The sequence below is a fragment of the Rhinopithecus roxellana genome, chromosome 14, assembly GCF_007565055.1.
Source record: "Rhinopithecus roxellana isolate Shanxi Qingling chromosome 14, ASM756505v1, whole genome shotgun sequence".
Classification (NCBI taxonomy): Eukaryota; Metazoa; Chordata; class Mammalia; order Primates; family Cercopithecidae; genus Rhinopithecus; species Rhinopithecus roxellana.
In genome coordinates this window covers 2526550-2551362 of record NC_044562.1, presented here as the reverse complement: position 1 = coordinate 2551362, position 24813 = coordinate 2526550, and the positions used below count along the sequence as shown (strand labels likewise).

The window sequence follows — 24813 nt, the reverse complement described above, 5'->3', positions numbered from 1 at the left end:
AGTAAAATTATGTTTTCAGCATTTTTAGATACTACTATAGTGTTTGACTAAGTGTTTCCCTTTTCGTTTTCCTGTTTCTTCGTTGTCCTCATAATGTGGTCATGAAATTAACTAGATTCTATAAATAGATGTGTGGAAAACAAGTGAATGATTATTGAAATTCACTGCCAGGATAAGTTATTTTGAATTACAGATGACCAGTTCTAAAATAATCTGAAATTCATTTTACCATTTTGCTAAAGATTTTTTTATTTTTCTCTCCATAATGGAGCACCCATTACCTATAATACACTGGAAGTTATCAAACTAGCATTATATCTAGAATAGAATTTTTACTCTTTAGTTTCAAACAATCAGACCAAAACATGTTGTTCTGTAGCGATCACAGGAAAACAGGAATAGAATAGAATAGAATAGAATAGAATAGAATAGAATAGAATAGAATAGAATAGAATAGAGTAGAGTAGAGTAGAGTAGAGTAGAGTAGAGTAGAGTAGAGTAGAGTAGAGTAGAGTAGAATAGAGTAGAATAGAGTAGAATAGAACAGAGTAGAAATGGAGGGAAGAAAAAGAGCTGAGGGGAGGAGAGGAAGGAAAGAAGAGAGACAGAAAGGCAGGAAGACAGTAAGTCAGGCCAGTAGCAAATGTCTCACAAATGTCTTGAGTTATTTTACCTTGCAGAAAAAAGGCAATAATACACAAATGTCTGGAGGTTTCTCCCCTACCCAGTTTGATTCCTATATTTTCCTTGGAAATGAATCTTAAATATATGATGCAATCCTATGCTACCTACCGCTCTTCTGTGCCTCAATTAGACTCAAATTTATTGATGATAATTTTAATTATGAGTGAACACCATGATTACTTTATTGAGATTAAAATTTTGAAGAGTGCGTAATTAGAACATACAAATTAGTTTTCTCTGAGAAGAAGAGATATTTGGTGTGATTTACTCCTTCTTTTCATAGTTTTTTTTTTTTTTTTTTTTTTAACCATCTCAGTTACTATATGTGCTAATATATGCCCTTTTGTCTTCAGGTCTAGATGTTGATGGAATATATCGAGTTAGTGGCAATCTGGCAACAATACAGAAGTTAAGATTTATTGTCAACCAAGGTAAGTGATTTCCACTTCAGAGATTTTTTCAAACAGTTTCATATGGAACAATATTTCAGACACTGTGATGTATGTACTGTGAATAAATAATAAAACTAACAGGAGAATGAGAAAGTGGAGGAAATTTAAAAATTATCAGAAAAGTAAGAGATAACCAACTAGTTTATCTAGAAATGAATAGAATATATAGAGAAACAAATTAATAGTTTATGTGAAATAAATAATGAATGGAACATGTCAAAATAAAAATGGGGAAAAAGTAGAAAAAGAGTAAAAGAAAAATGACCCATATTCAAAAAATGTTATTGGCTTGCAATGGACACTTACTGTATGTTGATGAATGAACCAATGAATGATGGAAAATGTAAAAGTCAAAATTACAGATAATAGAAAAATACATAGGAGGTAAGAAGAAAATTAGGAAATGCATATGCTATCAAAGAGTTGTAAATTAAAACAATGAGATATAGTTCTCCTTGAAGAGGTACTTTCCATCCCTTGAAGACATTCATACAGCCAACAGACACATGAAAAAATGCTCATCATCACTCGCCATCAGAGAAATGCAAATCAAAACCACAATGAGATACCATCTCACACCAGTTTGAATGGCAATCATTAAAAAGTCAGGAAACAACAGGTGTTGGAGAGGATGTGGAGAAATAGGAACACTTTTACACTGTTGGTGGGATTGTAAACTAGTTCAACCATTATGGAAAACAGTATGGCAATTCCTCAAGGATCTAGAACTAGATGTACCATATGACCCAGCCATCCCACTACTGGGTATATACCCAAAGGATTATAAATCATGCTGCTATAAAGACACATGCACGGCCGGGTGCGGTGGCTCACGCCTGTAATCCCAGCACTTTGGGAGGCCGAGGCGGGCGGATCATGAGGTCAGGAGATCGAGACCATCCTGGCTAACACAGCGAAACCCTGTCTCTACTAAAAAAAAATGCAAAAAATTAGCCGGGCGTGGCGGCGGGCACCTGTAGTCCCAGCTACTTGGGAGGCTGGGGCAGGAGAATGGCGGGAACCCGGGAGGCTGAGCTTGCAGTGAGCCGAGGTCGCGCCACTGCACTCCAGACTGGGGGACTGAGCAAGACTCTGCCAAAAAGGAAAAAAAAAAAAAGACACATGCACACGTATGTTTATTGCGGCACTATTCACAATAGCAAAGACTTGGAATCAACCCAAATGTCCATCAGTGACAGACTGGATTAAGAAAATGTGGCACATATACACCATGGAATACTATGCAGCCATAAAAAAGGATGAGTTTGCGTCCTTTGTAGGGACATGGATGCAGCTGGAAACCATCCTTCTTAGCAAACTATCACAAGAACAGAAAACCAAACACTGCATGTTCTCACTCATAGGTGGGAACTGAACAATGAGATCACTTGGACTCGGGAAGGGGAACATCACACACTGGGGCCTATCATGGGGAGGCGGGAGGGGGGAGGGATTGCATTGGGAGTTATACCTGATATAAATGATGAATTGATGGGTGCTGACGAGTTGATGGGTGCAGCACACCAACATGGCACAAGTATACATATGTAACAAACCTGCACGTTATGCACGCACATGTACCCTAGAACTTAAAGTATAATAAAAAAAAATTAATTAAAAAAAAAAAACAATGAGATATCACTACACACCTGTTAGAATGGCTGAAATACTGACACCACCAAATGCTGCCTAAGATGTGGAGCAACAGGAACTCTCATTCATTGCTGGTGGAAATGAAACATGATTCAATCACTTTGGAAGAAAATTTGGCAATTTCTTATGAAAATAAATGTATTTTTATCGTATGATCCAGTACTTCTTGGTACTTACCCAAATGACTTAAAAACTCATGCACACACAAAAACCTACACACAAATATTTACAGCAGCTTTTTTCATAATTGGCAAAACTAGAATGCAGCTAAGATGTTCTTCAGTAGGTGCAGGGACAAACAAACCAGAATACATCCATACAATGGAATATTATTCAGGGATGAAAAGCAATGAGCTTTCAAGCCATGAAAAGACTTAGAGTAATCTGAATGCATATGCTGAGTAAAAGAAGCCAGTGTGAAAATACATGATTCCAACAACATAACATTCTGGGTAAAGGAAAACTACAGAGAGTAAAAGATGAGTGGAAGCAGTGAAACGGGTTTGGGGGAAAGAGGGAGAGATGAATAGGTGAGCACAGGAGATTTTGAGGGCAAACAATTCTGTATGATGCCATAATTACGCATGCATGTCATTACCCATTTGTCAAAACCCATAAAATGCAACACAAAGAGTGAATCCTTATGTAAATTATAATATTTACTTAATAATAATGTATTGATATTGGCTTATCAATTATAACAATCTACCCCATTAATGCAAGATGCTAGTAATAGGGAAAACTTTTGGAAGGGTGAGGAGATATAAGTTAATTCTCTGTACTTCCTGCTCAATTATTCTGTAACCTTAAAACTGCTCTAAAAATGTATATTAATTCAAAAAATTTAATAAAAATTAAAAATTAGAAAATGGAAAACAAGAAGACCAAAACATCTTACGTTGGTGTTATAGACAGCTCATAGGTTTTAAAATCATACAGATGAGGTAGAACTTAGACTCTCTCCTTGTATCCTTGGTATCTTAACCTCCCTGTGCCTCTGTTCCCTATCAGGAAAAACAGTGGGGGGATGCCTTGGGAACATCTGGGAAAATTAAACTGGATAATATCTACGACACTTAGGAATGTGACAGACTCATGTTAGTTCTCCTTTTACTTAAAAACAGTCAATAGTATCTTCAGAAGAACTCCAAATCCTAAATCCTTGTACTCTAGCTTCCCACTTAGCTTCTATAATAGCTGGCTTCAGGTTCTCTGAATGTTTTTCATAATACGTTTAATATATAAACCGTACTCCCACATTTCCATACTGTTGTATTTTTTAATGTCTTTGCATATGCTCTTCCCTTTACTTTCAATATCCTCCTATCTTTTCCTTCTCATCCCACATACACAAGCTTCCAGCCTGGTAGATTTCTTCTTTTTCTTCAAGGCCCAGATTATAGTAATTTCATTCAAGAAGCCTCCAGTTAGATTTCTTCTCTGTTCCCCTTACACTGAATAGCTGAATTTACAGTAGTACATTCACATCTAACTTTTAAAATTCCATCTATTATAAGAGCCATAGATTTAATGCCAACTTTTGGAAAGGATATAATCAAATGTACTCGGTGATTGTATTTCAGAAACATTAAAATTTGTAAGTCTTGGAATCAAAAAATAGGATACTGGCTGAAATGTCTGTCTCTTTCACAAATCTCTAAAGAGGTAGAACTTGAATCATCCTTGTATCTTTTCCCATTAACCAGTTCTAGCCTTGGTGTTTCCATACAAGGAGCTCCTCATACAGGGAGTTTTTAATTAATATTTGTTGAACAATGTGTGCGAGTGTTGCAGGTAGGAGAAGTATTAAAACTGGAAAGCATTCAATTCTCCAGCAATTCAACTTGGGTTGAACCAGTTTTTTAAGTGTTGTTTGCAATGCTTTTGGCCACTTGCCACATGACTCTTGTTTCTAAGAATCTCTATAACTGAGAATCTCCACAGCTCTGCTTGTTCACTAATGCAATTCTTTGTCTTTCACAATTACTCTCTTTCCTGGGCAAAACACAGAACTAAACTTTACCTCATTCATTTATATTATTTCCATTTAACTGAATCAGAGTGCCCCCTCTGTGGGTAAAATTTGGATAAAATAGCCCTAGCCTCATATTCATTCTAGCTTATAATCAGCTAAAATCATTTTTATAATACAGTTTATGCTGAAATGATATCCTGATTGGGATTCTAGACAGCTGGGCAACACATTTCTTCTACAAAGAAGAAATCTCAAAACAGAAGCCATGCTAGAAACAAACACTAGTTGCATTTCCTGCTAAAGGCAGGAAAAAATTATGCTCAGTGGTTTGAAAAGGCAAAGAAAAAAATCTGCAATGAAAATATGAAATCTGTCCATCTCATCTTTTGCAATCCAAACTTCAGCATACTCTGAGGCTATGTAACTGCTCATGTTTCCACAAGAATTGACAATGTAAAGCTGGACAGAGGCCTGCGTTGGTATCTGGTAGCACAGAATTGTCAGTAAACTGTCTTCCTGGTTTATAGCACTGTCAGAATGCAACATACTCAACACAAATTATGCTTCATTAGGACCTTTGATACTGGTAACTTTGTCCAAGTTGTGTTATGGAGTTTTTTGAATTAGATGATAAGCGAAATGGATATACCAACCCCTTTCAAAATTTGCTAATCAGATTATCCTTTGAATGTGTTTTCTGGACTGGCCCCACAACCTTGTTGTTAATGCCATACCTTCCCCTCCATCTGGACCAGGACTCTAATAGTAGAGCTGACTTGAAAATAATCAGTGCTGGGTGCAAAGAGATTGTAAGTGTACATGTGGCCCTCTGTGGCCCTCTCTCTGTGTGTCTCTGTGTGTCTAATAGAATAAAATGGCAATGCAGGGAAAATTCCTTGAAAAGCATAAAGTGCTATGTAAAGGCAGTGCATCATTTTTGCAGTCTAAGATGAAACATAAATGATTTTTGGCATACCTGCCTTGTATTAACATATTTTATTCCCCTTTATTCACCTTGCACATGTTTCTTTTCTAGAAGGTTCTAAATATACATTTTTAAACAAGTAAGCCCTGCCCACTGTTAGACTAGACAAATAAAAACTGATTTTTGAGATTTTCAAGACAGATGAATTGCAATTTATGTGTTTCACTAACTTTCTTGAATTCTATAATCATCAGCAATTCTAAATACACCAGTTGAATAACTCAATTTGTTTTGGTTTTCTGTTTGATTTACTAAATCAGGGGGAATTAGATACCCTTACTATACTTCCAGTTCAGATGACATGTAAGTTATATTCAAAGTGTTCACTTTCAAAAAGCATTTCCTAATTATAACTAGTAATGATGATAATAGTAATTATTATGAAAGTAAGCAGCATTTTCATAATTTATTATTTGCCAGGCACTGTCATAAGCACTTTATTTACATAATTTAATTTAATCCTTTCTTCCATCCCATAGAGTAGGCAGTATTATTATTCCCGTTTTACAGATGTAAAAACTGAAGTTCAGATATTAAATAATGTCCTAATGTCATATAACATATAAGTGAAGGAGCTAAGACTAGATCCCAGATCTGTCTGACTCAGAGCCTGTGATGCAAACCACCGCCATCATTCTGCATTTCCAATTCATCAGCTGTTGATTATCTCTTTATAAAAGCAGAGATTAGTCTTTTCGTGCTACGCACGCTCATTCGTGACTTTCCTTTACACCCTGCCTCTTGTGTTGGTTAGTGACGAGTACTACCATTGGAGTTTTGCTAAAATTGTTCAAGAGCTGTTTGGAGAAACGCCAAACATCACAGTTATGAAGAAGCCTGGCATTGCCATTCTCTGTATGGCTTTATGTATCTATGTTTGGCCCAAGAAACTACTTTAACACACTATTCTGTTGCAGCCTTTGGGAAAGGGATCGAGGATTCTCGATTTACTGGGCTGTTGGTGCGCTTGTGAGCAGTGCTCTGCCCTGTTTGTTGAATGTGGTGACAGCTTTCAGTGACATTTTGCTGATACAGCTCTTCTGCTTTGTGAAGGCATCCCCAAAGAAAACTGGTCCATGACCTTAGATGTCAACCTGTCATCAGCCTGTGACATTGCGTTGATTCTTCAGAATGATCTGTGACCTCCTTACAGTTTTCTTACATGGGGGGTACTTTGCAAAGGACAGACTTCAGCATGGAGGATGCTGCATGTCTTGAGAACTTTTGACAGAAAGTATTGGAAATTCCCCCAGGCTAAATTCCCCCTCCTTCCCACATTGACACTTGGGTTTGAGCTGCCCATCTATGCCTTAGGCTTATTGCCCCAACTACAAATTCAGTTCAGACTCACTTGGTATTACTTAGACATCCTCTTTCACCCTTTGAAAAATGGACAAGAGAAATTGGCATTCTTTTTGGAAAAATCTTGCTATGAACCTTCCCGAGCCCATGAGCCAATGGGAGAACTATGAAGCATTGCCGGAAGAACTGACTGGGAATTTTCCAGATGGGTGTCTCTTAGTACACAGTTACAAATATTCTCTCTGTTTTCCTGAACTGAAGAAAATTACTTCTTACCAGGATTTTAGACATGTTTTTCTTTTATCTTTCTCTCTCTCTCTCTCTCTTTTTTTTTTTTTTGAGAGGGAGTCTTGGTCTGGAGTGCAGTGGCGCGATCTCGGCTCACACTGCAACCTCTGCCTCCCGGGTTCAAGAGATTCTCCTGCCTCAGCCTCCTGAGTAGCTGGGATTACAGGCGCCCGCCACCGTGCTCGGCTAATATTTGTATTTTTAGTAGAGACAGGGTTTCACCATGTCTCAAACTCCTGACCTCAAGTGATCCGCCCGCTTCGACCTCCCAAAGTGCTGGGATTACAGGCGTGAGCCACTGCGCCCGGCTGACATGTTTTTCATTTATAGAAACAAAATTTAAAGAAAAACTGTTAAGGAAAACCTTCTCTACTTTTGCAAACAAGGAAGAACAAAGTATACAAATGCTATACATCTGCATGATCAAGAATCTTGTTTGAATGTGTGTGAGTGCACACACGCGTGTGCATTTGTTTTAAATGACAGGATTTTTTTCATTAATTTATGGTCTTGTAGATATCTTTCTCTACTTAGATTTTATTGGCATAATAATCCAAATTAGATATTGACTTAAAGAGATGGATGTGCTTAGTTTAAACATACTAAGAATAAGCTCCATTGAAAAAAACTATTAGAAAAACAATTTTGTTTACCAACTGTACCTAAACTACTTTAATATAGATTTGTACCTTAAAGCAAAGCCAAGCATTAACTTTAGTAGCTATCCCTGTGCTTTTCATATTATTGGCAGCATCAAAAATTGAATAAAAGCAAGAGAAAGTGAGAAAGAATGTGAACAATTGGCAGTTTCATCATGAAATAAGCAATTGGATGAAACAGAAAAAGATCTGAAAAAGGATTTCAAATTTCTGTTCTTATAAAGTAGCCCTTGTATCAAGTCCATTCATTTTTCTATTAAGTAAGTTTATATTGCCCTCTTATTATTTTTAAAACGAAGTATTTCCTTAAGCCTACTCTACTCTCACCGCCAACCACAGCAACAACAAAACAAACTGTGTTATTTGCTTTATTCAATTCCACAGGGTGGCTTTTTGGTAAGTTGAATCATTGATATTGCACCTTTTTGGCTTTCATGTGACAAGATTATCTTTTAACAATGATTTATTTTTCCCATTAAAGTTGAAAAGATCACTTGATCATAAAAGAGCCAGACTCTAACATCGTTCAGGGCTTTGGAAACTTTCTGAGACCTAATTTTTCAGCTACATTGAGTCAGGGAGCTCAAAGACTATTGATGAAGCATGTATTGTTTTCTAGCTGCTTAAGAAAATGTATTGGCATTAGTAAATAATGCTGAACACAGAGGTCAAAAGAGCAAGTTATTCGTGTTCATGCACATTTATATAGTTTCTGAGTTTTACATTATAGTACAAAAGTAAGTTTATAAATCCTGATAGTCTCCAAGACACACAAATCCTGGCTACTTATTTTAAAGCAAAACTATACCACACATTTACTGTGGATTGTATCTTCTAATTCATTACATACCAAGCAATAAGGAGCTGATCTAATGCTGTTGTGAAATAAAGGCAGAGACCATCTAATGGGGAAAAGCACCAGATAAAAGTTGAAGGATCGACCTATTTATCTTGATTCTGAACTATTTGAAAACCTACTAGAAACTATTTTAACCCCTTTAAATCACAAACTCTTCATTTCCAAAATGGGACTAATGGAAATGTGAGGACTTTAAAAACTGAATCAGCCAGGGGATAGTTATTATTAACTTTAAGATGACAAGTAGATAGATGAAATCAAATCAATATTACATTTTCTTGGTAATAGCATGATGCCAAATATTTATAATCAAATATGGTTTTTGCCTTCCACATGATTGAATTTTCCTTGTTGATAATTGGAAGAAAAACCAAATAAAACTTTGGAAACTCTTTACTATCCAGTGTTTGAAATCATTAGTAGCCAAATTCATAGGCCTTCTGAATTCTTGGGCACAAAAGAGAAAATTTCATCTTGTCAATATGTTTTGGGGATGTTCTAAGTTGCAAAGAATAGCTTCACATTCATTGGAGAAGGAGAGTGAAATCTACTGAAATTTTAAGTATTAATTCAGTTGTGGCTTTTCCATATAGACTTGGCTACTGAGTCTAGAAATTAAATTAGTCAGAGTTATGTAACTACTAATCCCCAAGAAAAATCCCTAAGATATTTACAAAATTCCATCATGATCATCACCATCATCATCATCACAAATCATTGCCATAACCATCAAAATTAATAAGTAGTTATTAAAAGCTTCATAGAAAAACACACCATGCTTGCTTCTGCTCTAACAACACTGTAGCACTGGTTCCCAGCCTTGACTGCATATCAGAATTGTATTGCATATCTCCTGCTGCCTAACTATATTACTGCCAACTTAGCCACCTAAAGCAATACAAATTTATTATCTCACAGTTTCTGTGGGTCAGAAGTCTGGGCACAGCTTAGCTGAATCCTCTGCAAGGCTGCAAAATCAAGGTGTCAGCTATAGGCAGGTTCTCATCTAGACGTTCAACTGAGGATAGGTCTACTTCCAGGTTTACATGGTCATTGGCAGGATTGAGTTCCTTGTGGGTTATTGGACTGAAGGCCTCAATCCATCATTGGTTGTTGGCCAAAAGCTTTATGGACCATCTCACAACATGGCAGCTGCCCTTATCAAAGCAGCAAGGGAGAGACAGATTATTAGTTAAGCAGAAGTTTTAATCCCATGTAACATAATCATGAAGGTTACATTCCATCACCTTTGCTACCTACTGTTGGTTACAAGCAAGTCACAATTCCCACCTTACATCCTAGGGGAGGGGACTACACAAGGCATAAACACAAGAAAGTGGGAATAATGGGGGGTCATCTTAGAACCTGACTGCCATAAGAATCAAGTAGAAGAGCTTTTCAAAAATAAATATTTTTGAAGTTCATTCATTAAAAATTCCAATGTAAAAAGTTTGCAGTTTGAGCTATAAGTAAGTGTTTTAAAAGAAAAACTCCCCAGATAAGTAGAGTGCATAGCCAGGTTTGGAAACCCCCTGCACAGTGGCAAGTTAGTTTTATTCTGGTTCTCTAGTGGAGATGCGACTTACCAAGACATAACATATACAAGATTTTTGTTTGAAAAAAGCAGAAATAGGCTATGAATACCTGTTTCGATAACCAATCTTCTCTTTGGCTCTTGACTAATATAAAAATGTTGACAAACTTTTATGAACTGCTTCATTATATAACTAAAAACTACCATGGATATATTATGTATGTTATTAGTATGATTAAAATTATGCATTTTACCATAACAATCCTTTTCCAATGTTGTGAGTTCTGAAATGAAAATAAAAGGTGCTTTACCTAATCATTTGCTAAAAAAACCAAGGGGTAAATAATATTGAAAAATGTAATACAATTATGTCATTGCTGATAATAGGAGCATTTAATCGAGAGTCTACTATATGACAGGTACTCAAAGTTAGAGTTATCTCTGACCCTCATAAATGTTTTCAAGGTAGATAAACTTTGTTATTCACATTCTTCGCATAGGAAATCATACTTTAGAAAAATTAAGTAACTCTAAACTTTGTTATTCACATTCTTCGCATAGGAAATCATACTTTAGAAAAATTAAGTAACTCTTCTAAGGCTACAAAATTAATACAGTATTGAAGCCAGGAGTTGAATCTATTTTAAACTTACTCCCAAAAATATTATTGCCTGGTGGCTGGATTCAATTTACTATGGGGAAGGGGGCAGAGAGATGTTATCTTATTTTTAACATTAAGGAATCCCAAATCACTTGTTCTCATTCTAATACTATATTTTCTGGGTGTTCAGCCTCTATAAGAAAAAAGAATCCATTTTAAATTACCCTTTTAATAAATAACCCCCAAATGCTTTTGGGATTATTAAGAGTAGAAAACTTGATTCATTTTTGTATCTCCAGCATACCAAAGTGTCTGCCACTTTGAATGTATGAAATAAAGGTTTGCTTCTACAAAATAAGAGAATGATGAACATCTTATACAAGCCAACTCTATATAAGATAACTTCATTGGTACATTATGTTTGGTTCCATTTTCTCAGCAAATAAAACTCAAAATATATTTTACATTATATTTTCTCCCAGACGCCTATAAGTTAGCACTTAATTTTAGACTGGATAAAAGAAATGAATAGTGAAGGATCCCATATCCCCATTTTCTGTATCAACAAAACAAAGCTTGAGGCGAGATAACTTACTGTCCCTCAACATGGTATGTTATTAGTAATTGAACATGTCAGTCATGATATCGGAAATAGTGGTATAACTTGGCATGCTATCTTTGTCCTCCAAAATGTTGGAAATACTTAGGGTTAGATAAATAGCAATGAAGCCACACTGCTCTTGCTAACCCCCAGGCCCTGAATTTTGAAAGCATGTCTTTTGTTTTTGTTTTCACAAAAGGATCCCTGTTGCTGGTAATTACAGCTTTAGTGACTCACATATATTTATATAGCACCTCTTTTCCAAGGTGCCCCATGTACTTTGGAAACATTTCCTAACAAAAGTGTGCTGTAGAAAAAAAGTATTCTCATCTCCTTAAAGCTGTTCCTGAAAAGGAAAGTAACAGTTGCAGAGATGGGAAGAAATTTTTTTCAGGTCCCCAAGCACAACATGAAGATAAATATTCAAAGTTAACAAATGCAGGGCTAAAGCGAGATTCAAACTAAGGTCTGAATGACTTAGAACCACACAGACTCTATTATGCCTTCATGTGTATGGACCCACTGGAGAGGTTGCGGCAGATAGCCTTATCTGCTTCTCGCTTCTCTGAGGGTCCCAGGATTAATATAGAAGGCAGAGATGAGCTCCATAATATAAGATTTTGGCTTTTACATCATTCATTTGACAGATGCTTAAAGAACTCCTACTAGATGCCAGGCAGTATGTGGGACACCGGAAATACAGCAGTGACTAGGACAAGTGACCTTTCCATTCACATGGAGCCTCCATGTGCATGGGCATTGCAATCTATTAGCTAAGAACCCTGGTGATGGTTCAGTGTGAGTTAGTGAGAAAATACTAGGATCTGCAGGCATCCCAGGTCTGCTCCCTCCTCTCTCTCTGACGTCACTGTGTAGCTCTCTCCCCTCCTCATTATTTTTCAACCACCACGGCTTCCTTTCTTCCTTAGATTCATCAAGCTCATCCTCTTTCTGGGGCTTTTGCATTTGCTCCTGCCTACCGGAAGTGACTTTCCAGCAGATCCCCACAAGATGCCCCCCTCTCCACAGTCAGGTCACCTTCTCAGGCAGCCCTTTCCTAAATAACGCGTCTGAGACATGCCTTCACCGTACCCACACCCAGCCACTACCTTTCCCAGTATCGTGTTTTCCTTTCTTCAGAGCACATGCTTTCCAAAAGTGCCTTGCTGCTGCTTTTTTTTTTTTTTTTTTTTTTGAGACTGAGTCTCTCTCTGTCGCCCAGGCTGGAGTGCGGTGGCGCCATCTCCGTTCACGGCAAGCTCCGCCTCCTGGGTTCACACCATTCTCCCGCCTCAGCCTCCCGAGTAGCTGGAGCTACAGGTGCACGCCACCACGCCCGGCTAATTTTTTGTATTTTGAGTAGAGATGGGGTTTCACTGTGTTAGCTGGGATGGTCTTGATCTCCTGACCTTGTGATCCGCCCACCTCAGCCTCCCAAAGTGCTGGGATTACAGGCGTGAACCACCGCGCCTGGCCCCGCCTTGCTTCTTTATCACCTCAGTGCTTGCCTTCCTCCTCCACACTGTGGCATCTGTGCAAGCAAGACCTTCCCTGTCTTGGACTCCTCAGTATCCCTAGCTCTTACTGTGCCTTCAAATAAAAGCTTTTTGGATATGAATTAATCTAACAAACAAGTGCATTAATGAGTCATGTTGGGCCACCAGCAAAGGATAGGCTCTTATCGAAAAGTAGGTTTTAGCTCTCAGGACCACAACCCAGACCCAGGAAAATATACAGCCCCAAAAAGAATATCTTCAGAATTTGAGAGTTGCTGTCTAATCAGTCCAGTGAAAAATGTTCTTCTTCCCAACTCTCACCACCCACCTCTGCCTGAACTCACTATCCACCCACCCAACATGGAATACATTGGAAAGACGGAAAGAAGAGGGGGAAGCTTCCAGGCTTGGAAGATCAGAGCCAGACCTGCCAGCCTTGTCCTTTAGGCCAAAAAAGACTGCCAAAGCAACGGAGGACCCCCAAGCCCAGGTGATACTAAAGCCACATTTAGGGTCTTATGTGAATTATATGAATTTCCATGGTGTAATCCCTTTCAGTGAGGTGGTTTGTTGCCAAGTCCCTGTCGGCCCCATATCTCACCATACCTCATCTTCCGTTTGCCAGAGAACACCTCTGGCTCAAATTACAAGTGGATGTCCTGGTCTTGCTATAGCTCCAATGAAGTAATATAAACTGCAAAACAGAATAATCAGGAAAGGAGAGAAATTAGCTAAGGGTATAAAATAAGGCCTAAATGCTAGTAAAACTGGCTAGTCATATGTAGAAAGCTGAAACTGGATCTCTTCCTTACACCTTATACAAAAATTAATTCAAGATGGATTAAAGACTTAAGTGTTAGACCTAAAACCATAAAACCCTGGAAGAAAACCTAGGCAATACCGTTCAGGACATAGGCGGGGGCAAGGACTTCATGACTAAAACACCAAAAGCAATGGCAACAAAAGCCAAAATTGACAAATGGGATCTAATTAAACTAAAGAGCTTCTGCATGATGAAAGAAACTACCATCAGAGTGAACAGGCAACATACAGAATGGGAGAAAATTTTTGCAATCCACCCATCTGACAAAGGGCAAATATCCAGCATCTACAAAGAACTTAAACAAATTTACAAGAAAAAACCCCATCAAAAAGTGGGCAAAGGATATGAACAGATACTTCTCAAAATAAGACATTCATGCAGCCAACAAACATATGAAAAAATGCTCATCATCACTGGTCATCAGAGAAATGCAAATCAAAATCACAATGAGATAACATCTCACACCAGTTAGAATGGTGATCATTAAAAAGTCAGGAAACAACAGGTGCTGGAGAGGATGTGGAGAAATAGGTATGCTTTTACACTGTTGGTAGGAGTGTAAACTAGTTCAACCATTGTGGAAGATAGTGTGGCAATTCCTCAAGGATCTAGAGCTAGAAATACCATTTGACCCAGTGATCCCATTACTGGGTATATACCCAAAGGATTATAAATCATGCTACTATAAAGACACATGCACATGTACGTTTATTGCGGCACTATTCACATTATTGTGAACTGGACTTTGGTATCCAAGTCCAAAGACTTGGAACCAACCCAAATGTCCGTCAATGATAGACTGGATTAAGAAAATGTGGCACATATACACCATGGAATACTGTGCAGCCATAAAAAAGGATGAATTCATGTCCTTTGCAGGGACATGGATGAAGCTGCAAACCATCATTCTGAGCAAACTATCGCAAGGACAGAAAACAAGACACCACATGTTCTCACTCTTAGGTAGGAACTGAACAATGAGAACACTTGGTCACAGGGTGGGGAACATCACACACTCGGGCCTGTCATGGGGTGGGGAACAGAGGGAAGGATAGCACTGGGAGAAATACCTAATGTAAATGACAGGTTGATGAGTGCAGCGAGTCAGCATGGCACGTGTATACTTATGTAACGAGCCTGCACATTGTGCACATGTACGCTTGAACTTAAAGTATAATAATTTTTTAAAAAGGCCTAAAACATTGGCCTAAAGGAAGACTTCAAATGGGGATTTATTCATTCACAAATATTTCTTGAAAATCTTTTGTGAACCAGGCTCTCTTCTGGGTACCAAAGAGAGCCTTGGAAAATCAGGGTCTGGTGGATCATCCATTTTGGTGTCAAGAGATACATAATAAATACACAAGATAATTTCAGATGGTATCAGAAATTATAATGAAGGTCGTGATGTAATAGAGAATGACAGATGGAGATGGTTGAGGTGACCCTTGATTAGATGACCTGAAAAGTTCTCTTTGAGGAGGAGCCATTTGAATAGACCCTTGATCTGATAGGAAGCAGGAAGGCATGGAGAGATGTCGGGGGAGTGCAAAGCAGGGAAAGTGCTTCTGGGGAATGAGGGCTTCTGTGAGATCAGGACACACAGAAGGCCAGAGGGATGGGCAAAGCCAGGTCAGGTAGGCCTTGCCAATCATGATTAGAAGCTTGGCTTTTATTCTAAGCTCAATGGAAGGTCAGTGGGGTGTAGGGCAGCAGTACGCAGAAAGTTAGCTGAACTTATTTATTTATTTGTTTTTAAATTATTCCATTGCCTAAGAGAATGAATTGTAGGGGGAAAGAGTAGATATAGGGTACCAATTAGAAGGTTGTTACAGTAGCACAGTCAAGCTATAATAATGGCGACTGATTTATATGAGGGAAAACTTCATATTCTACTTGTCTTATTTTCCATAGGCCTTTTAAACCATTTCCTTTAAGCAATAAGGTGTAGAAAGAAGAGTGGCCCAGGAGTTAGAAAGCCTAGGTCAATTTCCATGTCACCTCTTAATAATTGTGTTGTCTTGCCCAAGTCATTTGACCTCCCCAGGTCAATTTTATTATCTTTAAAGCAAGAATATTTTTTCTTTTAAGATGAGTCAATCCCATGATGTAATGAATCTGTTACAATGGAAAATGCTATACCACGTGGAAGTTGTATCTAAATGTGTCCTTAGGTTTTTCCTAACGAAAAAACCTATTGTGATATAATAAAGTATAACATTTTTTAAAGGAAGGAATATTTTATAAAGAAAGGACTTATCTCAATTTCTTCTTGGATTATTTAAATGTCACTCAAATTTTCCTTGGAACCACCACCCCCACAAGCCACAAGAATCATTCCTCATTTTAAAAACCTATGTTTACAGCTTCAACTACTCAATTTACAATAATCTCATATTGTGTATGATGTTATATATCACTAGTGAAAATCACATACTTATAACTTATCTACTCAACACACTAAACATTTCTTAAAGGCAGAGTTCATATCTTTTAAATCTGTTTCTCCTACTTTACCCAGAAGAATATCTTGCACTTGTAGAAGCACTACACATTTTAATTTATTGATTGATTCCATCCAGAGTTGGACCATTTTTCTATTAAAGAAGGTGAGGAATTTTGCACATGCTAGAGATCAGTCTCAAAGTGAACAATTTTTCACTGTGTACTATTGAACTCAGTTCCAAAAACAATAGCAAGAAATACATAAAATGTTAGCATTAGGTATTGGTGATTTTTATTGTCTTCTTTTTTCAAAACACCTTCCCAATTTCCTGTAATTTGCACATATTTATTATGAAAACAAATATTAAAAGAAGAAAAGAAAAGATATGTCTTGTTTCAAACAGGTCAATCCTTTTTTTAAGAGAGTGGAATTTACAGAACATACCAAGAGAATGTCAGTACTTGAGTTCTCTAAAGCAGGGGTTTCTAACCCCTGGTCCAGGGGCCAGTACCAGTCCATGACTTGTTAGGAACCTGGCAGCACAGTAGGAGGTGAGTGGCAGGTGAGAGAGCATTACCTCCTGAGCTCCACCTCTTGTCAGATTAGCAGTGGCATTAGTTTCTCATAGGAGTACAAACCCTACTGCAAAGTGCACACGGGAGGCATCTAGGTTGCGTGCTCTTTATGAGAATCTAATGCCTAATGATCTGTCACTGTCTCCCATAACCCCCAAATGGGAGTGTTTAGTTTCAGGAAAAAAAAAAAAACTTGAGATTCTCATTGATTCTACATTATGGTGAGCATGTAATAATAATAGAAATAAAGTGTACAATAAATGCAATGTACTTGAATCATCCTGAAGCCATACTCTTGCCCTTACACTCTGTGAAAAAATTGTCTTCCACCAAACTGATCCCTGGTGCCAAAATGGTTGAGGACTACTGCTCTAAAGTACTTGAAATGCTATTTCACTAAATCTTTGTAAGAAAGCTACCCACTTTATAGATGAACTAAAGTCCCTATGAGTTTAAATGAGTTGCTAAGAGTTGCATTTGTTCATTCAGCTGAGATTTTGAGAAGACATTATGTGTTTCATGGTAATTTAGAGAGAAGGTGGCATTAAAGCCCAGCCACGGTCTCCTAATGTCCATGGGATTCTAAAAAGCCCATGGAATAATTCCCCTTAAATAGCAGCAGGTATTGGTGGCATTTGCCTTTCTTGCTGTTTCACCATCTTCTCATCCTTTATACTTCTCCAGATTGTTTGTCTTTTTGTGGTCTCCTCACTCCCTGGCTACATTTTTCCTGAGCAAGTACCCTGCTCCCTCTTGTTAGTCTATGACTTTCATGTCTGGCAACCATAAGGGGCTCACTCACCATTATCTGCTTAGGATGTTGGAATTCAATAGCCCATCAGTCCTGGGGGCTGAGGTATGTGTGCATATTATTATTTGATAGGTCCCAGCAGAACAGTCTTTCAGAGCAAGATGCACATCATCAGTGGTTTTGCTGACGGATGAGCTCACCTCCTTGACACAGATCTCATGATTCTTGGCATAAATCTCAACAGGAATTAGCTACTGCTTCCACTGTGTTCCCATAGCATGTTGTCCCTGCGTTTCAGTACTGGTTTTAGTCTATTTCATATGCCACATCTCTCCTTTTCCTGACTGTTAGATGCTGGAGACTGAGCTATTTTTCAGTTTCCTCTGGTTTTCTCCCTATGCCCATCATGTGCCATCTTCATTGTAGGCTTTCAGGAAAGCTGTGCCTGCCAGATCCTCTTATTTCTGGTTGCCAAAATACTCAGCATTACACTTCTACCCCACAAAGATCTACCTGGCTTAAAACCATCACCCACCTGTGTATGCCTTTGGAGTCTTCATATCACCCCATCCTCAACCCTGACACCTGTAAGACACTGAGTCTTATTGAGCCCACTTTCTCCACAGTCATATTCCGTGCACAGAGCCATCTTCCCCATTCCTGTCTCCCTCTCCCTTTCCCTTGCCCTGTTCTCAGCATTATCATCCCCATCTCTCAAGAGTCCACTCAGACTTTCTAAGGTGATCATTTGTTCATCTGAGTACAGTAGGTCACGCTTCCTGCTACTTCTGTGAATATAAGTTAAGAGACGTCATATAATCAGGTAACTAGTGAGGATTTCCAGTCTCTACATAAGGTGTTTTCAACAGTAATGTTGACTCACCTCAAATCACACCACTTAGACAACTATAAAGCCAGGGTTACCTGGAGTTTTCTTTTTCTGACTCATGAAACCCTTGTCTCTGTCATATGTTTATTTTTACTTCTGAATTGATACAGTCATCCTGAACCCTAAATCCACGTGTGATTTCCGAAACTACTACTCTCACTACTAATCTAGTTAAGTAGGAATCCCTCTTAAATAAAAATTTTAAAAGATAAAACATACAACCAAAACACAAAGGACCATATTGAGAACCATGCAAAGCACTTTAAAAGTGGTAAAAGATACTAGCTAGATAAATTAAAATCTCTAGATTACAAAAATGGAAATTCACAAATTAAAAAAAATACCTCTAGATACTTTTATATCTGTTTCTTCATTTATTCCATCTTATGTGTTTATAGAAGAAACAATATTCAGGTACTTTTCATTTTACTGGGATAAGAAATGGAAATGCTCACTACAGTGTAGCTTCATGACTCAAAAGTCTGTAACTGGTATTAATGAACTTTTAAAATGCTAATTTTAATGCTTACTCCAACAGAAAGATGCCTTAAAGCAAAACCTCACATTTCTTATCTGCTAAAAGCAATGTGTTTTGCATCCCTTACAAAATAAAATGGTTGAAATAAGGTTTTTAAAGGGCTTAAAGTTTCAAGGACTTCTCTTGTTCTTCTAGAGAAAAGAAATTTATAAAATCGCATCCATTAATGGTCCCTCTGCTAGAAAATGAAAATACTCCCAAATATGTTCCACTCTAGGAAAATCAAAAATAACATGTAAACTACAAATATGTTAGCCAATTCAGAATATTTATTAACTAAATAATTTAATAATAAAGAAAATGCCTACTTGATTAATTGTTACAGAGTAAAAATTACAATAAAACTGTCTTGATCAGTGCTTTGCAGAAGCGCCATTACTGTCTGTGCAGTTGTTTAACAAGGATTTAATTGGAAAGATAAGTGAATGCACATTTAAAAGTATTGTTAATTTGCTTTATAATCACCCCATCCTTCACAGTATTGACAGCACAAGGCACAAACTCCTTTCTGTTTTACAAGTATTATTTTCCATATGTGCACAATAAATTTTGAAGCAGTAATTGGAAATTTTATGGGATCCAACATACCTAGTATAGTGGGTTTGGAGGTGCACTCTTCCTTTACAAGAGGTAACCCAGTTCTAGTTGTTGGAAACGAGTGACAAATCTTATTTATTTCCCCATCCCTGTTTGTTCAGATGCATATTTGGTCTATTTCTAGAAAAGGTTGCCTCTCTTATATTTTATATCTAATAAAATCAAGATTGAGAGGAGAAAAAATTCTGAGTCATTTTTAGTCTGTGACTATTTGTACTACTTTCTTGAAAATTTGCATTATCAGTGGAGGTTCTAACCAAGGATGGTTTCCAGACTATGGCCAAACCAAATCACTTGTATCTGCAAATAGTGGTCTTGAACCTATTAAAGAAGACAAGAAAAGGGGCAAAGAACATCTATGATTGATCTCTACCTCTACAGCCACAACTGACACTCATTCACACACACCCCTTAGAGTTTGGAATCATCTCGTCAAAAATCTAATCAGTGTGGTTTGCAAAACAACGTAAGTGTAATGCCTCAGATTTCTAAGAGGTGGCAAACTTGACTACCCGAGTTTCCAATGTACAAAGCCCAGAGACCTTCTTTATTGTTGAAAGAGCTTAAGGCTACTTTGGAAGCAGGTCATTTGCTCAGTCCAGTGGATAGAGAATGTTAGAGTGCCTTGTCTATTGACTGATTCTCAAGGAGCCACAGTCTTTAGGATTTATTTCAAAAGAAAAAAGAGATGAAAATATGAGCCTCTTCTTGAAAATGGTGAACTGTTAATTAAACCTATTTTGAAGGCAACAGTTGTTCGAATCCTCTCTATTGATAAAGGCTGCCCACTTGGTTATGATGAGCAGGGAGTGTCCCCAAAGTGTCTCATGCTCATGACAGTAAAAGCATGAAAAAATATAGGGAACATGCTAAATATCCATGCTCCCATTAGCTAGAATTGGTAGAAATATTTTTAGGTTTGGTTAACTATAGATTTTTTTTTTCCTGTAGACAGCAAACACTTCAACTATAAAGGCTTAGAAATGTCTTTTGAGGAAAATTTTCATTAGAATCCTTTGCAGTGTAAACCTCTTTGCCCTCTTGATAAAATGTGTTACCTTATGTATTGTCATGGGAGCAATTATTTTTATCTTTAGTTTGACTATGCCTCCAAATCTCTAAACTTCTCACATTTACATGTGCTGTTTACATTAGTTTTTTATGCTTACATATATATACACATATATATGTGTATATATATATACTTGGTGACTGACTAGATGGTTGACTAGATATGTGTGTGTGTGTATATATATATGTTATGTGTGTGTGTATATATATATTGACTTTCACATGTCTAGAGATTTTCCAATAAATGCTAATATCTGATCACTAATACCAACTTGCAAATCACATAACTCTATTTCTTCATTCTGACATATGTATATATATATATATTTCTCCAGTGAAAATTCTTATGTACCGAGTTTCACTCACCCTATATGTGTAAGTACTTGTGTGTTGTAAAAACTGTGCACAGACACACATATGTGTACACTTTAAAGATTCCTTTTACTACTTTTTCAAATTTCTCCATCAGAGGCATGGATTTTAAAACTGTTTATCTCTGGTGAAAATGTCTTTGGGACCAAGACCTTTATATGCCCCATTTCAACTAGACAGAGCTGAGACTGGTGCAATAATGAAACGTCCAGCTGTCCTTTAATTAACTAAAATGAGGAAAATGTAATGTTTTGATGAGAGAACCAGGATTCTGTGAGGGATAATGGGAAGACTATATGTTTCTGTGCCTTCCTGCATATGACACAGCCATGGGGTGCAGGAAAGAGAGGAGGCATTTTTATGCCCCAGTAGGGGGAGCTTTCTTTTCCCTACTGTAAGGACAGCATGGTGCATGTGTTTAAACACGCCATCCTAAAATGCAGACTTTTCATTTTCATTTTGCAAGTGGGAAATTTCACTATGTGATGGGCACATTACTCTTCTTAGCGACACATTTTGTGCAAACTCATTTGGGAAAGAATAGGAAATTTAGAATACTGCCTTCATATTTCTTCTGGAAATGTTAGCCTGAATCCATTATTTCCAAACCTGATGAGGATTACAGTTCATTTGTATTTCACAGCAACCCATATTGTATTCTGTTTTGTGAAGTAAATAAGAGATGATACCGTTCTAATAGTGCCTGTATTTTGCTTTCCATGTTAATAGTCTTATTCTGGGGGCAAAAGGGAAGGAAAAAGGCAGAGAGCGGAATACTCAATTTAGCCTTCTCTAGATGGAAGGAATGTGTTATTCTGACAAAGAAGTGCCCTGAATTATTTTATAAATAATCTAAACTGGAGGAGGTGGAACACAAACTCACTTAGGTCACTGAGTATATCCATATTCAAATGATATTATAAAAAGCACTGTTCATTAACACCCAAATCTCTATCTCTTATTTAACTACGTTTAAAATACTCATGGACTAACCTGATTTGACAGCAGTGTAGGTGGATGCTTATGTGCCACTGAAGGGAATTCTTTACAAAATAATTTCCCACCAGCATTTCACTGTGCCTGAGATGCCACAATTAGAAAATCAATTCATTGGCTGAGGCAGGAAAGACAAATAATTTCACCTCTTATACTAAATACAGTTGTTTCTTGGTGACTGACTAGATGGTTGTGTTAAGAAGGATACTGAAGCATTGTCCTAAATAAGTGAGAAAGAGATCTGTGATCCATCCATAATGGATCACATTAATAATGTATGGCATAGATATTATTTAAAAAGAAAAAAATACCGAGTGCATGAATATGCCCACCATGCACTTTGTTTCCGGTTTAAGATACTGGATTAAGAAAAATTGACTATTATGCAAATAACATATGAGGCTTACACTTTATCGACATAATCATGAACATAAATCCTTTAATCTGGTAGGATATAATATAACCTAGCATACCTTTGACGGAATACAGCAAAGAACAGGAAATATTGGAAGAATCAGAAGAAGGGAGGATTATATGATAAAGAAAAAGGAATTCAGCGGGAGTTGAGTTAGATTAAAAAGCCACATTTTACTTAACAATTTTACCACCTCTTTTTCACCCACTGACTAAATTTCTTTCTTGATATAAAGTATGACTAGACCACTTTGGTTGACTCTAGTTCATATGTTGAGGTTATTTCTATTGGAATGAAAGGAAGTCCAAAACAATCCTCCATTGAAGAAATGTCCCAGCCCAATTAATGATTTTTGCTGATGACCATATAGACTATCTTTCTGTCTACAAAACTGTCATCAAACTATAGCTAAAACTAATCATCCTAATTGCAAATCACTTGAAAATAAAAGCAAATCACTTGAAATAGAGAACATCTACAATGAAATGTATAAGCAAAGTCTTCCCACTTTACCTTCACTTACTTTGGGCTCAGGTTGGTGAGATTTATTTTCATTAAGACAAATTCTTAGGCCCTGAAAAAAAATAGATGAAACCTACCATCTGCACCACATTTCAGTATTTGATTTAAGTCATCTGTTGACTTTGAACACGCTCGTATACCATTCCTTATACGAGTTAAAATGTAATCCCCTTCACTGGGGACTGTAAAGAAATGTTGACTTTCGATTTCTTTACATATTTGATCTTTCAATATATGAGAATGCTGCAGCTGGAAAACTCAGCACCATTAGGGAAACAAGCAGAAAATAAAACATACAAGTGAATCAGTTAGGACTCTTCTGATTTTAAGGAACAAAAAAAAAACCAAAGGATTTTTTTTCCTTTATGTAACTGGAAAAATCAGGAAATGATGCAGCTTCAAGCATAACTAAATTCTGAAGCTTAAACAGCGTCATAAGGCCTAGTCTCTCAGTCTCTCAGCTCTGCTGTCCTCCCTGTTGACTTCATACTCAGGCTTTTCATGGTTGTAAAATGACCGCCAGCAGTTCTGGATCAACATGATCCCTGCTTCTAGTCCCTCTGGAAGCTCCTTTCCCAAAGCACCTGACTATTATTAACCAAAATTGTGTTATTAACTCATCCCTGAATCAATCACTGTGGCTAAGGAAATAGAATGGGCTGATTGGCTTAGAACGAGGTAACAAGCCCCCTACGTGGAGATAGAAGGAGATTCCCATCCAGAATTCAGAAACTGCCGTAAAAGGAGGGGGATACTCCCCAGAGGAAAGCTTGTCCACGATATTCAGAAATAAGATGCTCTCTACAATAAGTGAATTTTTACGGTTAAGACAATAAATACTATACTGTACAAATCAGAAGAGATGTCAAACCTCACTCAGGCAATTCTCTTACTTGCAAGCAGTCTTTGAACATGCTTAAAACTCTTCAGATAAATTAATTTTGCAGGGTTTGGGGAACTTTTAAAAAACATTCAGTAATTGCTTTGGGAGCTGATGTACATAAACCTCACAGCAATTGATTGGTTCAGGAAAGGGGAAATCATGTCCAAGTTAAGTTGTTTTGCTAGCTCAGGTATAAGTGTGGACTATCACATGTCCTGAGCATTTCATTTATACGTAATCTTTGAAATGCTTTAGGAGCAAAAAACACATGCTTTCAAGGTCTTTTAGGCAACCAACATTGAAAAGAAAAGAAAAAATTATCATTAAAGCTAAGTACATGTTGGCATTCAAGTACCAAGATATTTAATAGAAAATTACAACATGGAGTGTGAAAGAGGAGAGATTTAACTTTCAACAGGCAAAGGTAAATATTGAGAGGGCCAGAATAATGATGTAGAATTATGCAGATGAAAATCTTGTCAAGACCTGATAGCAAACACAATCCAGCAAAGGGCCAGGGACGCTCTAGACATTAAAAAAAAAAAAAAAAAAAAAAAAAAAAAAAGAAGGAGGATACTTTTTTGGTAATTTTGGTTATTTTTCGTGGTATCTGTGCAGAAGAAGATGCTTTATTCAATAAGAGAAAACTGTTTACTGTTTTTGTTGTATCAGGGACACATGACAAAGCATTTAAATATGCAAATAATTGCAAACTGATGTATCCAGCAGTTTAAAAATTGAATAAATAATTTAGTTTTTACACATGGGCAACTCTTGCTAAAAACTACAAATCAGAACTCTTCTGTTTGAATCTATTTTATTTTGTTAATAGATGAGCTAATATGA

General features: G+C 37.2%; 1 protein-coding gene across 3 annotated transcripts in view; it reads left to right on the top strand.

Annotated features, from left to right (window-relative positions):
* ARHGAP15 (Rho GTPase activating protein 15) overlaps positions 1–24813 on the top strand; it is a 638248-nt gene that overhangs the window by 424897 nt on the left and 188538 nt on the right. For all 3 annotated transcript variants that reach the window (XM_030916186.1, XM_010353830.2, XM_030916185.1), the window contains one exon: positions 1038–1115. In XM_030916186.1, the coding sequence (XP_030772046.1) occupies positions 1038–1115 (78 nt within the window). The remainder of the gene's footprint in view (positions 1–1037; positions 1116–24813) is intronic.